At 32.8% G+C, this 16,405-nt stretch overlaps 1 protein-coding gene across 1 annotated transcript in view; it reads right to left on the bottom strand.

Annotated features, from left to right (window-relative positions):
• The window catches only part of LOC309510075 (NACHT, LRR and PYD domains-containing protein 3-like), a 112,139-nt gene that overhangs the window by 12,921 nt on the left and 82,813 nt on the right, over window positions 1–16,405 (bottom strand). Inside the window, exon 5 of the mRNA XM_082191173.1 lies at window positions 13,065–13,235. Within this exon, the coding sequence (XP_082047299.1) occupies window positions 13,065–13,235 (171 nt within the window). The remainder of the gene's footprint in view (window positions 1–13,064; window positions 13,236–16,405) is intronic.

Below are 16,405 nucleotides of genomic sequence, written 5' to 3'. Positions count from 1 at the left end.
GAGGTAGGTCTAACATGAAGTGGAAAAATGTGTACATGTAATAACATTACAGAATAAGACTTCTAGACAAGGAATAATGGTTAATAATGATTAATGACTGTTAACAAACAGCTAAGAAATGTTTTTCTTTATTACGAATGATAGAGTGCTAAAACGAATTTAAACCACCGGACTTGGATAGACAGGCTATATATCAAGTTGATATTAATATCTTCAAACAAACAGAAGAAATGTACCTAACATTGTCAGAAGACAGTTTTATGAAGTGGAAATATGCAGGCTAAAAGTAGGACTTATAATCTGTAACAATATGTGTTGGGACAAATGGGATGTTATCTGGCATATTAAAATAAAAATAAAAAGTGTAATGAAAGTATAATTATTGGTCCTGGAAGAGCCAGGATGATTTTATTGTAAAATAGGTGTACCGGTTAAAGAGACAGAGTCTGTGAACATAGCTCAGACTCGAAAAGCCAACAGTAGTGCGTGCCAGATCGTCTCCCACACTGTATTACAGAGAAGAGCTCGTACTTCAGAACGTTAGAGGCTGAAAGACCTGTAAAACGATAGTTATGAAAACTTAAGGGAGGCACTGACAACAAAATAAGTCATGTAAACTTTATTTTAATATAAAGTTAACTAATAGTTTATGATGGAGTAAAAATGGTAATTGAAGGAATATAATTACAAATAACAGACAATGAAGGAAATGGGAGATAAACTATTAACAATAAACTTGTTAACAATGCAAAGAGTAACAACTTTAGAAACGGGAAAAGATGTCCCGCAAGGACTCTTTCGGCCGTCCACGCCTCCGTATGAGAGTTTTACCACAGAGTCAGGGTGAGTTAGAGGGTTCAGAGAACTCCAATACCTCTGATACACAACACCGAAAGTGAAAGCAGGAAATCAAATAATATTATGTTAAATGTAGCTATTATATATATTGAATGATTAGTCAGAGGTTAATGTAGTAAATACAGAGGACTAAATACAAATATTCTGATAGAAAGAAATGAAGAAGATGCTTTTAAGAGGAAAACAATAAAAATTATAATAAAAAAAATAAAAAAAATAATTGTGCCTATAGAAATTTTACTTACAGAGATATAAAGACAGCCAGTCTATAATGGGAACCCATTTACTGAGGGTTTAAGTAGAATAGTGACAAATTTAGAACAAGTAATAGTGTCATTAAAAACAAAAAAATAGTTTCTGAAGCGAGACTTAGGTACCGTAAGAAGTCAAGTAAGAACTTCAAAAGACAAGAGAGTGTTAATATTGGTAAAGAGAAGTTCCAGAGTCCAGAAGAAGAGATGGAAAAAGACACTGGGACTTTTAGCCCAAAATTAAATGAAGAATAGTTTATAAGCAGGAATATTAGACTTATAAATCATGTCAAGTCATACTGCAAACATAAGTAAACAGGTAGGAGTTAAAAATTATATAACCACATAGTGCCTATGCTGACAGGAGGTTAAAGCATTAGAAAATGCATATAGGTGAGCCGAGATTTCACTTCAAGACAAACGTGTATCTGTCTTAGATATAAAGACAAATATAATGACCGATTACTGAGAGAGATATAGGTCAAAAAAAAAAAAAAAATGAAAAGATAGTAATAACTAAATAATATGAAAAATATGAAGTAATATGTAAATTACATAAGTGGGCAAACAAACAAACATAAATAGAATATTTCATATCTTATAGGCTACTTTAGTCTTGAACAAAATTCATGTCTACACTAATGTCTACAGCAGAGAAAATGATAAATACTTCAGTAACTTAGAACAGGGCTTGGTACGCTGATAAATGTTAAAAAATGGAGATGTGACTGAGACTGAACTATAACGGATTTTCTACAAGAAAACTTTGCTACTCTAAGGTAAGAAAATATAATTTATTTAAAAATATGTAATTAAGGGCTAGCAGCAAGAAATTGTTAATTAATTTATTAAAATAACAAGATAAGGCAAGGCAAAGCAAGCTTATTTATATAGCACATGTCATACACAATGGTAATTCAAAGTGCTTTACATATAAGAAAATATTATAAAATAAATAAGAATAAATATTACAGTTTAGACAAAAATAAAATAAAATACTGTACAAACAGTCGGACCAACAGATAAGCAAGAAGGATGAGCTATAATTAGTAAAAAGTTAATTATAACTATACATGAAGTATGGATTTTTATACAGAAATTTATCCAAAAACTTATATTGTAAACTTCTTAGATTAGGAGAGCTGTTGAAAATAGTGAATTCAAAGAGTATTATTAAATGGAATGTTTAAGTTAGCGACAAGATATACAATGTTTTGGACCGAAGGAAAAAAGCTGATAGATGTTTTATTAACATCTGAGAAACTAAGAATAATAGATGGAAAATTGATCTAATAAATACGTTTAGATAAGAGAGGTCTATACCAATTGAAGAAGTTGTGAAAGAAGGCAAAGCTGTTTTTATGTATATATAGGCTATATATATATATATATATATATATATATATATGAAGAGTTCAGATGCAAAAGCCTCTAAGTGCCATCTGAAATTTTCTTCTAGAATGATCATTTTTATAAAGCTTGTATATTTAAGTTAAGTAATTTAACTTAAATGACAATTAATAGGTAATTTGCATTGCCATTTAAGTGAAATTATTGAACTTAAATATACGATCTTGATAAAAATGATCATTCTAGAAGAAAATTTCAGATGGCACTTAGAGGCTTTTGCATCTGAACTCTTCATATATATATATATATATATATATATATATATATATATATATATATATATATATATATATATATATATATATATATATATATATATATATATTTAATACTATTATACTAATGGCAGAAGGTTTTAAAGGAGTCGAAATACCTACCATTCCAGCCGCTCAAGATAACTAAGGAAACACCCTGGACAGTGAAATTTAGAATGAATAATTTGATTGAGGACTCAATAAAGCAAAAACTGTTTAAAAGCTGTAGAAGTTGTGTTAAACAATTGCCTAGGAAGTCAAGTTTGAGGATTTAATAAGTATATATACAAAAGATTATTAATGTTTAACGAGTTTGAGTTTAAGAGTTTTAGGTTTTGTAATTTGAAGTGGTTTACGCATAAAATACATAGCTTAATGGGTTACATTAAAGCATGTTATTGCTAGCAAATGATGAAGCATTACATATTAGAAAAAAAAATTTGATTAAACTAAACGGGAATAAGCTGAAATGTTAGTGCAATTAAAGCAGCCATGTGAAAGACGTTGAGTTATATAGAGGAAAAATAACAAACAAATGTGTTGTAGTTTGTGCCGAATGTGTGAATATAAAACCAGCTTTACCCAAGTATTAATAATAATACATTTAGTTTATATAGCACCTTTAAAAGTTGCTTTCTCAAAGCGCTTTACAGGCAAACACAAGAGGGAAAACTACACATTTTAAATACAAATATAAACAAATAAAATGGAAAATCAAGTAAAACTTGAAATAAAATGTTTTAAGAAGAGATTTAAGTCACTAAAGTGTTGCTTCACTGCTGTTGTATTGTCAGTAACTTTACCTTAAGTATCTAGTGCAATTATAACTAGACTAATGAGATAAAAACATTAGGGCATTTGAATATTGATATTGATCAAATATTATATCAATTAATAAAATAAAATAATAATAAAAACATACCTTGCTTCTGAGAAAAAGTTGAGCAGTTCTGTGCAAAAGATATTCCAAGTTGGAATTTCTGACGATGTCAAAAGATGTGCTTCATCTGACAAACAACTACAGTTGAGAGCCTCAAATGTGGAAACATTGCAGTGAGGAAGAAAAATAAAAAATAAAAATAAAAGCAAAACATTATAAAGCACGATTGATATATTATGTTGTAACAACTATTAATAGCCAGATAAAAAGTCATAAAAAAGGAAAAAGGTTTCTTAAAAACGTACAATTGTTTGTAAAACTATGTGCACTGAAGACTGAAGATTTGAGTTTGAAGTTAGAGAAAGCAGCATGTTAGGGGGAGTAATGTTTCTCCTGGTACAGCCTAGCAGGCAGAGCTCAGGGGAGTAGCTCAAGGTCGCTCAACAGGAGTTTTACCAGACAAACCCAGCAATACATGGAGAAACAGGGTTTGATTTAAACTGTTTTGAGAAACGGGAAAATCGACCGCCAGGTAAACTAACTGATTTAGCTCTAAAGCTTTAAAAAATGTTGGGGGGACTTAACCTCTTATATAGACTAAGCCTTTTTCTGAACCTTTTAGTCCAACCAGACAATTTTAAATAAAACACAGTGATATGATATTAATACAGCTGATAAGCTAGCTTGACTTAGAGAAAAGTAGAGATACGGAAACAGAATGTATAATATATAATAGATATTGGACCAAATTTAACACCTTAGTGAGAATTTAATCTTTGAAGTTTTAACTGATAACAAGATACATATTCCTACATGGGGACAGACATTATAATATTACTATTGCATATGTTAAAGATATGCAACAATTATAATGGAGTTATTTAAAAGTCAAATATGGATGTTAAATATAGTGAACAAGAAATAAGATATTAAAGTAATTAAGTGGGTTACATATTATAGTAGTTGATGGATTTTTAGGAAGTCCTAGCGCCTGCTGTTGCATGAGTGCACTCTCAATGCTGGGTCGCACAAGGAAAGGAATTTGTTGTTAACCCCAGTGCCAAACAGATATGTGGATGATCCACTGTGGTGACCCCTATAACGGGAGAAGCCGGAAAAAAAATAGAGAGAGAAAGTGGATGGATCGTCGGAATGAATTTAGAGAAAATAATAATAATAAAATAATAATGTACATAACAAAAGTAAATGTATAATTATTACTACAGTGGAAGAGATAGTGACTGCTTTAGACTGACCACATAGTTTTAGGATATTTAGAACAAAGACAAGGTTTGAATATTGATTACTTGAAATTGGTTTTAATATAAAATATTAAGATATGCGGCAGAGTAATCAAAATGCAGGAACAGCTGTTAATAGCCTAATAAAAGTTGCAGGCAAGATGTGTTAAATGAAATTAATATTTTTCATTTTACAGCTATTTAACAAACTGAAAATCAACAAGTACTGCATACAGAGTGACTGTAAGAAATGTCTGAATAAGCTTACATGGAGATTAGCCATTTACAGATGTAAAAATAATAATAAACGTGAGGATAGTTGATTAAGAAACTTGGAGTTATTAGAACATTTCCTCTGATTTAAAAGGAATTTGATCCTTGCTATAAAAAACAAGGTTACAAATGAAATTGAAATTAACAATAAAAGTATGATTAAGATGAAGAAAAGCTTCTTAAGTTAGAGATAACTAGGGAGGTATTAACAGGATTGAGGTTAATTTAATGATGAATTGAAAAAGAAGATTGTCAACAAACAATGAGAGAACCTAGTGTGTTGTTGTCTGCCAGGAATGTAGGATGAGTTCTCCTCAAAGTAATAATGAATGACCCAGTGACTATCAGCGAGCACATGGATGCATAGGACTGTTTATGTAACAGGGTTGCAGTGGACTAAATGCGATGAATGTTTGGTTAAGACATTAACCAAAGTAATTTGCTGGTGTATATATGGTAGGCAATAGGCATAGAATTTGGGGCATGGACCTTTGGTGGATTAACCATTTAAGGCAAAAGTACGGAACAAAGGTGTACAAAGAAATCAGACTTGGAAACAGCTGGGTATTTCTAGCGTCGTAAATATGGTCATAATGTATTGAGATAAATACAAATGACGTAGAAAGCAAGTGGCTGCTGGTTTTGTCCCAGGAGACTTGGGAGAAAACTAGAGAGCCTAAAATCTTGCTTTGAAGAAGGAAATATTCCAACCAAAGTGAGAAATGGTTAATGGAAACGCTATTTACAATATAGCGTAAGAATGTATCACAATAAAAAATCTCCCAAAAAGGGGGAATGTGATTTAAAAAGAAAAAAAAAGAAAAGAAAAAAGTCCCAAATACATGATTGAAAGGCAGAGGTGATCCTGTGTGCCAGTGAACTTCTGGAAGGGGGACTTCACTCAGCACGACAGGCTGGTCTTCAAGGAAATACTGAACAGGACCACCAGCAAAGCACCTCGAGTGCCTGTGCCAAGAGAAAGAGCTGGCACAAGATTAACAAAACAGTAAAATATTAAAAGTGTTTGATGTGGGTGGAGTGATACTTTGGAATTTACTTATTAAAAACAATTAAAGTAAATAGTCCAAAAAGAGGAATAATAATGCTGAAATATAGAAAAATCCTGCTAATATAAATCAATTGCTGTGGGTAAATGATAATTATTGATTGTTTAAATTATTATGGATGTAGCAGCAATTTGGAATTTTGTTGATTTTATTGTAGCCTAAAGTGTACAAGCGATTTAAGTGAACTAAAGCTTTTTGGGAGCAAAAGAAAGCAGGAAGTTGAACTATAAAGCTAATGTGGAAAATCTACAAGCATAAAAATATATTTAATAGTACATAAAGGAAGAACATTTGAATATTGCATTATGGAACTACTGAAATTATGGGATTCTCATATCTGCATAATCTTGCCTGATGAATCCACCGTATAAAGCACTAGAATATAGGTGAAGTAAATTAGGGTAAAAAATTGGAGAAAAACCCCCAATGATATTAGTATTACAAACGAAAAGAACAAGATGGTTTAAAGTGAATGTCCTGATAGAAATATTTAATAGGAAGGTAAACGGAGATTATTCACTGTAAGGTGAATCTACCCTAAAGGAACATTACAGGAAATTAAGATTTTGACGATAAGAGAGAAAAGTATACATTTGGTTAGAACTGGAATATTTGGGGAAAATGGAAAGACATCAGTAAACACTGCAACAGTATAGTCAGTCTTAGCAACGTTTAAGAAGAACATTCATGGACAAATTAAATATGAATTGTGTAAGAATGTAATTTAGAAAATGGCATAGAAGCAAATCCTAAAAGTCTTAATACAGTTATGGAGACTTATTTGGTGATAATGAAACTAATATTTTGAAAACTATTAAATAATGTGAAGAATATTGAAGAATATTCTAGCATTGGCTAGAAGGAAAAATAACCAAGAGATAATGGTAATATAAGATCAAATACATGGAGGCTAATACCTCCTACTTGTAGTAAGAGTGAGAAATGAAAAATGATATAAAACATAGGTTATTTTTAAACATCATCCTAAATATCATGATAAAATGAAAAATTAAAATAGACAGTATTTCTTTTTAGAGGGGAAAAAAATGTGTGCACGTACTTGGCAGCAGAAACGAAGAGTGATATTAAATCACGAATATGATAGCATATGGAGCATGTAGGCCAATAATATTTAATGAGAGTCACATAAAATAGATTAGGATTATGGAAAATATTGCAGTATCTGTTATATTAAAGCATTCTAATATGCAGAAAGAAGACTAGAAAGACTAGAAAAATTGGGAGAGAAACTGGACAAGGATGGTCAATCAACTTGTAGAAGAGTTGAGAAAACAACTTAAAGTTAATTTAGTATGTTTCCATAACAAACAAAAAGAAATGAATAATTGAAAATTAGCTCATTATGAATAATAGGTGCTAGTAGACATATTGTAATGTTGACCTGATTGACACTCCTGGATGCAGGCTTATCATGGAAGTGTTTGAGAACAGCAAGAGAGCAGATGAGGACAAACAAGCTCTCATTATGATCCATGCAAGAGCACCAAATGGCCTTGACTGAATCTGGAACCCTTTCAAAGAAGGGGGTGGAAATAGCAGAAGAAGTCCTACAGTATATAGTTTATATATGCCTCTTATTCAGTCAAATAGACTATACAACAAGATAGACTGTAATAGTAAGAAACGGCCGCTCTGCATCCACCAGCACTGAGACCTTAGCTGGGGTCAGTTAAACCTTTTGGGAAATCCTGGTAAATATTATTACTTTATTATTTTAATGATTTATAATAAATAAATAAAATAAGAACCGTAGAACTAAAAGGACTATTATGAAGTGGGTGTTTGATATTGTAAACATAAAATGTAATAATTTTATGTCATCTATAATGCCAGTTGTGTTTATGGTTTTTACTGACTGATAAATACATGATTTAAGAAAACGAAATATATTATTGTAAATGAATAAAGAATAATTTAATTGTATTATGTGAAAATGTATTATACTATAGTAACAAACAAATCTGGGGTTAGAAAAGATTATACCTTAGATTTAACTAAGGAGACGTTTAGGGTAAGAACTTCTGATAAGATGATTTAATTATTGGCTTAATTTTTGAGGATTTAAAATGTGTGTGATGCCACCAAATACTGATGTAACAAAGTGTGAACCTTATAGTGGGGATGTAAAGATCATTTATAGTAAGACATTACTGAGAATAATGTTGTTGTTTTTGCTTTTGAAATATTTTTAAATCTTTATGAATTAAAGAATTCATTGGCTTCAGTGGACTTTGAATGTATATAATATATTAAGGAAATTAAAATATATGCTATGCTAATTGAAGAAGAAACTCTTGTGACCGTAGGGCATGTTAAAAGATGAACTTGTACATTTAATTTAAAATATAAAATGTTTAAAGATGGACATTATTAACTTAAGAGATTGTTTGCAAACTTTACAATGGGAACCATATGTATAACAAGGAACAAATTGATTTATTGACTTATATAATTTATGTTTGAATATATAGTGTTCTCAGATATTAAGGGAAACATTAGAAGAATTACTCTGGATACAAAGGTTTAATAACTGGATTATTCTGATTATAGTAAATGTATGAAATGTAACCATAATTAACCAGATAAATAATTGTAGGATGTGATATGTTTATGCAACAATTACTACACAAGTTTTTTTTTTATATTTGATGGTACAATTATGATATCTGAGAATCTGTTAATGCTTATGAAATGATGGATTTAGTGTAAGATATTTGAATGAGAAAATGAGTTGCATGACAATATTTGACCCAGAGGTTTGGAACTGGACGTTTCAAGCAATAATAAAAAAAGAAACCTTGTGCACTGTTTGAACATTGAATACATTTCAAGACTGGTACAAACCAAGGGGGATGTTTAAACTAGTAGTTTGGGCAAGAAAACCCATCATACCCCAGAGATACTAACTTTGTGCCCTAAAGACCCTAGGAGATGTCAGCGGCTCTAAGGGGGGACCGGGTGCTTGAAGTACTGGATTTTTGTTGAGATCCAAATTGGCCTAATACATGATAAACAAGCAGAGCACAAAGTTTTGCCCCTTGATAAATAAATAATTTTAATACAATTATAAAAGAAATATAATTGATTATTTCTGTTATGGGAACCAGAAAACAAAACTGGGTGAAATATTGCATGAACTGTAACAAACCAATCTATTTAAGAATGATGGACAAATGTCTATGTTATTGGTAAAGTTTGATGAAGTGAACAAAGTCTGTGCTACAATTATGAGAAGGAAGGATAAAGAGTCAGGATAATTGCATGAAGGGGGTGTTGAATAATATCAAGAAAATGCAATTACCTGCCTCCTTATTTATTATAGATGCCTTTTTGTTACACATATTTAGCCAGTGTAATGCATTGCATTCAATGTTGTTATTTATTTTGTTTATAAAAGATGGCTTATATTGTTTTGGCATAGATGTACAGTAATTGGTTATGTATGTATATGTGACTGTGCCAACCTCTGTTAAGAGGAGCAGAAAATTGCGATTATGTGTGTGCGCTAGACTCTTTAAATGTTTAAATGAACTCAGCCATCTTAGCTGAGTTTACTGTAGTTCAAGGACATGAAGAGGTGGACCGCTTGCACCTGACTGGAGAAGGATCTGGGAAACTTTGGAGGAGTGTCAACCAAATGCCAGTTGTAAACAAGGAGTATAAAAGACTGATGAACTGACTGCCTCTTGGGATACTGATACGCCAGAGCCCCCGACGCCTAGAAGCCCAGAGCTGAGGACAAGAAACCCCAAGCAGAAGAGAAGAAGCCCAGAGCTTACTACACCTTTGTTTCAAAACATGACTATTGTATTTTATACTTAAACGATTAAGTTGTATTCGCCTTTTATATTTTTGTTTATTATAAAAAGAAAAGTAACCAATTAAAAGAAATGTAATTGATTACAAAATCTGCCTACTGAGATTTATGATGCTGGAAGACTATTAATGAGAACATACCACAGAGGAGTCTTCTGACCAAATTGTAAGTACCTTTTGAACGCTTACGGTTTAGGTCAGATTTGACTTTCTTTACCTTACCTGAGAATAATAAATAAATAGGTAAAAGGTGTTAAGAGTAAAGTACACACCGTAAAACAATGTATTCAATTTACATATTAAAACTAGTGTATGAAATGGCAAATGTAAATAATATAATATCATTTTAATTTTGCACCAAACGTTGCACAAATGTAATGGAAAACGTAAATTGAAATCCAGAAATGCATTGCCATTTTGCATATTACATTTCAAATTGAATATTGCTACCCATATGCTTCCATAGAACGCGAAACAATGATGATGATGCATAATAACGCCAGCGTTGTGGATACACTTACCCAAAACCCTCCATAACTTTTCAATTAATTTCACATTTATTTGTATAGTGCTTTTCACAATACATATTGTTTCAAAGCAGCTTTACAGAAAATGCACATCTACATTACAATTTAGAGTGATCTGTTATCAGAGGTGACTGTGTGCAAGTTATGCATTTCAGAAATGTACATACACAAATCACACAGTTAGCTAATAATGTATTCATTTTATTTTATTTATAACTGGCACTTATTTGGAAAAAAAAGTCGAATGGCAAATAAATAAATGACGGACAGTAACATATGTACTGTATTACCATAATTTTATTATGTAAGCTTTATTTTACACCTCAAACGACAAGGGAATTTATAGTCATATTTATAGTGTTAATATTAATTTGCGAGTCCACAAAACTCATTCTCTTAAATGGCTTGGGTCTGCAGAGCATTCACAGCGTACAGTATATGTATACTTGTAACTCACTTTTCTCCTCACTTAACAAATCTGTTCTTCATCGACTGCAATCTATTCCAAATTCTGCTGCTAGGTTACTCACTAGATCAAATAGGCGCACCCATATCACCCCGATACTTTGCTCCCTTCACTGGCTTCCTGTAATTTACAGGATCCAATTCAAAATTTTAATCATAACCTATAGGGCTTTACATGGTCAGGCCCCTGCTTATCTTGCTGACATAATTCATCTTCATACCCCTCTCCGGTCTCTCAGGTCTAATAATCTGCTATCTACGCTACGCACTCGTTTAAAGACAGGTGGGGATAGAGCCTTCGCCGCTATGGCACCCAGACTATGGAATGCTTTGCCAACCAGTTTTAGGTTTGCTGAGAATGTGGACAGTTTTAGGGGACAAGTGAAGACTCATTTGTTCAGGTTAGCTTTTGGGTAATCTCTGTCCTTTTATATACTGAAAATTGTATCTGTTTTATTTTATTTTATTTTATTTTGTTCTTTATTATGTTTTATTGTCTATTGTAAAGCGCTTTGTGACCTAGTCTGTGAAAGGCGCTGTATAAATAAATTTTACTTACTTCTTATATATTTTATAATGAAAAAGACTAATAAAATTGTCTCTTCATATTAAATGGATAACAATATTTGTCTGGACACTTGAAAAATGTGTAATAATGGGGTCTATAAAACTTAAACATTTAATGATTTATAAGCATTTCACATATTTCTACACTAATTATACAAAACTATTCTGCCAGTGCACCATACTGTACAAATGAACTAGATCAATGTTCATTCTTGTCTGAAACTTTGGAGGAGACAAATATGAGACCACCAGGGTCTTTAGTTTAGGGAAAAACTCTGAGCACAGTGTGTGATGTTGTTGAGATCACTTCTAAACTTCAAAATAGACAAATGTGAGCGATCCCGAGTTTCTACGGAGAGAAATCTGAGCACAGTGTGTGATGTTGTTGAGATTTCTTCTAAACTTTAGAGGAGACAAATATGAGATCTCCAGTATGAAGGGCCGTTAGGCAACAATTATTGAAAAGCCTCAACACTAGTGAAACGAAAAACATTGATCAACCTTGGTGAAATTCATTCATACGCATTACTGAAATAAGAAGAGATTTCGGTAGTTGATGATGGCTAATTTCCCTTGAAAAGGAAGTTGTGTGTCCGCACTTCTGTTTAATTTGGCGCGTCTCACAAACTCTTTTAAGCAATGTCTGTTAGTTGTAACGAGTTGTATGGGAAGCCAAACACACCAACAGTGGGACGAAACGGAGCGGTGTTACAGAGCTCGTGCCGTGCTGACATCATCGGTGCGGCTCAATGGACCGAGCTGTGTGACCGACTCGACATCGCAGGGAGGACGTGTTTGCTAGCGAAACCGAATGGACAGAGCAAACTAATCTCACCAGCGCGGCGCTGACCATGTTACTTTATTCATTACTGCTCCGCAGAAGTTCAGGTGTTTTCCCTGCATATAAGATAATGAAGATCAGCATGAAGTTATTACATTTCTTTTGCTTATTATCTTTTATATTAATACATTAGTAGTTTTTGAAAAGCTACTTTGAATAATTGTATTTTTGTAGCCACGGAAAGAGCCGTTCAAAACAGAAACTTCAACGATTAAGGACTGTGCAGTGCCGGGGGAACTATAGGATCAGGGTTGGGAAACACTATTATTACACAGAAACATCATTAGGGAAAACACTGTTGAGTAAACGTGGGGGAAAAGAGTTGTCATTGTAGTCAGAGTGAAACAGACTAAAATTATTGAACATAATGAATATAATGAAATACTGACTACATTTAAAGGATATATTTTAAAAAGAATGTAAAAATGAACACTAATACCAGATCATGAGATTAGACATTTGTGTACACCTGTGATTTCTGTGCTGAGATTTAGTGTTTACAGAACAAGCTAATTTTAGTCCTAAAATGTACATCAAATGATTCGTCTTACTGAGGACAAAGACATGTGTGACAATCAGAGAGACAAACTTACCTCAGTGTGTCCAGTTTACAGTGAGGATCCTCCAGTACAGCAGAGAGCAGATGAACTGAATCTCCTAGTTTATTCTCAGACAGATCCAGAGATCTCAGGTGTGAGGGGTTTGATCTCAGAGCTGAAGCCAGAGCAGAACAACCTTCATCTGTGACTCCACAATCACTCAACCTGTAGAGAACAATGACACACTCTTCACTCTCTCAGTTCAGATCAACACGTACAAGCCACAATTCTACACAGACTATACATATGTCTAAATTTCAATTGGAGATTTATCAGTCATAAAAAAATTAAGAAATTCAAAAAGCTCTCAACACATGTGCTTCATAAATCCAACAGTTCTAAATGAGCTCAAACACAACTACACCTCTTCTCTGTGACAGACTCATCGTGAAGATGAAAGCACACAAGAGTATGGTAGGTTAACTACTGACTATAAGTAACTTTGTAACTACATGCCAACTTATTCTAACCCTAACCCTACTAGTCTACTAATAAATCTATTAACACTCCAATGGGAGTTAGTAGACATGTGCAACTGTACTGATAGTCAACAGAATGTGTTCAAAGGACCATTAAAATAAAGTGAAACCAATATGGTCAAACCTAAATTGATAATTATGACAACACTGTTGCTGACAGTGAACATACCATGAGGTTTTACTGGATATGCAGTGATTGCTTCTGTCTTCCTAATGCTACCTTCTGCCTCTCTGTTTTGCTCTTGCACACAATCTACTTCATGCCTTCTGTCCTCTGATTGATAGTTTATACAAAAAATAAAATAAAAATAAAATAAAGTATTTTTTGCTGAGAAATGATTAATGATTCATGATTATTATAAATTAATGTAAGAAACATGCACTGGACTGAAGCAACTGGGTTTATTGATTATTAATCCACCATTTGTTAATGTTAAAAAAATGAATTCTTCTGACATTTTTTCATGTTAATATAAATGTCAAATATGACGCAATAGGCTTTTGGGGAACATTTTCCATCTCTTAATTATCATTGATTTGCACTGAATTGCATATGAGCCATAAAAGCGATGTATAAATATGATACTCAACAAAAAAAAAAACACATATGCATGCATATACAAGTTTGTATCTGTTTTTTGTTGAGTATCAGATTACACACACACACACACACACACACACACACACACACACACACACACACACACACACACAAACAGCTTTTCTGGATCATACAGTATATGCAATTTTTTACATTAAAAAATGGTGTATTAATAATCAATAAACCCCAGTTGCTTCAGTCTAGTAAATATTTCTTACATTTACTTTATAAACATAATTAAAGATTTTCTGAGCAAAAGGACCTTACTTAAAATTAAAAAAAATTAAAAAAATTAATCAGAGGACAGAAGGCATGAAGAAGATTGTGTACACGATGTTTCTCAGCAAAGTTTTGGTCATATTGATAATTTATAGGCCCTAGAAATTCGCATTTTAAATTTGATACAGTAGTAGGCTAATATATTCATAAATAGGCATTTACTTATTGTTCAACCGAATTTTACAAAGAATGTTTAGTTAAAGTTATGAGAGAATAAATGTTTTAAAATTCGTATTAAAATCTTGTAACATGCATTGCCAAACAAGCATTCTTTTTTTCCAATTAATTTAAACTCCCAAAGGGGAAACGTATCCTGGGAGATACAAACATTTACAGGCAGATTATGGAAAATGGAAAAATTAAAACCATAAAATTTCAACATAAACATAATAAACTAACACTTAACAACAACTCTTCAAACATGCAAGTCTCCTCAAATATTGTAAATATGTGAAATGTATCACTGAAGGCGAGTAGATTTCCCACTACAGGTCATGTTGTTTTTAAATGCTGCCAATGAGCTAAACAGAGAATGTATGAATGAAGTCACCAGATCTAAATATTCACAACAAACACCCTTTCAACATGAAAACTGAGAAATTAAACCAACACTTTCCCTGCTTATCTCAGGATACATCGCCCCTTTTAAGGTTAATTTTAAATTAAGAGAATAATATGAATATACTATATGAATTATAAATAATTACAATTCATTTAATATAAACATAAAATTATTTCACTCTAAACTGCTTTAATTTGGAGTGAGAGATACAGGGGGAGTGGCTTTATTGCATCAGATACATGTCACTTTACTCACAGCTGATTGGTCCAGTTTTGGTTTGCGATCTCTAACACAGAATACATTCATTTTATTCAAGGTCATCCTCCAGCGCAAGTTACCATGGTGATCGAACCCGTTCAAAACCAATCCACCTTCTTGAGCCTGAAAAAATAGAGTTTGCTCAAAATAATCTCAAATTTACAAGGGGAGCAACTGAAGCTGGCTTCATGCAACAGGACACAGAAACAGTGGGAATCACTGCTGTAACAAACACCACTCACTGTCATTCTGAAGTGCTCCTGAAGAGCTTAATGAGCTGGTTTAGTGTGTTGGATCTGAACTCTGCTGATAGGTAGATCTCCAGGAACAGTTTTGGGCGCTCCAGATTTAGATTAACGAGATAGACACATGATTTACGTTTCCTGCTTCTGTGCATCAAAATCATACATAATATTGAACTATTCATTCGGGCATGTACATTCTTTCTCCGCAAGAACACAAGTCTGTTCTTAGATCTGAGAAACCACCCAGGAGAACCCCATCACTGCACATTTTGGATGTCTCTCTTGTCTGACAAACACACCTGAGATCTTGGAGTCTTTACTAACGAGCTGATGAGTTGAGTCAGTTGATTTTCCAAGATGGCGCCGCCCATACCCCCCATTAACGGCTCCAAACCCGTTCTTCAGAAAGTCTATGGGTGACGTCACAGACGCTTTGTCCATATTTTTTACAGTCTATGGTTTGTTCGAGCAAAAAAGTGTTAATTTGAGCAATTCCGTCAAAGAAGCAACACAAAGCCTGTAAAGCATTGAAATAAATATCAGTAAATATTGGAAACTTAAATAATATAAAGTTAAATCTATTAAAAAAAAAAAAAAAAACCTTTCGTTTAATAGCCTACTTCCACACAAAGACGCGTGATTCCACATGAAGCCTACAGTTCTGCGCTTTGAGAGGGATGTGGGACACGAGGAGGAAAGAGTCAGAGACCATCAATCTATTTTCTGATATCTTCATGTTTTCTAGGCTACTTGTTGTATAAGGTATGAAAAGCGAATTTAATCTTCCACAACCCAGCGGGCACCTTGACGTCAATTTAACATCAATATGACATCAACATTGATGTCAAAATGACGTCACGAAATAGGTCAAAAATGAAAGTCATATTGATGTCAAAGTGTCGATGTCAATT

This window comes from Leuciscus leuciscus, assembly GCF_965113295.1.
Source record: "Leuciscus leuciscus genome assembly, contig: SUPER_11_unloc_10, whole genome shotgun sequence".
NCBI lineage: Eukaryota > Metazoa > Chordata > Actinopteri > Cypriniformes > Leuciscidae > Leuciscus > Leuciscus leuciscus.
The sequence above is the reverse complement of the archived record's forward strand: the minus strand, read 5'-3'. Positions and strand labels throughout refer to the sequence as shown.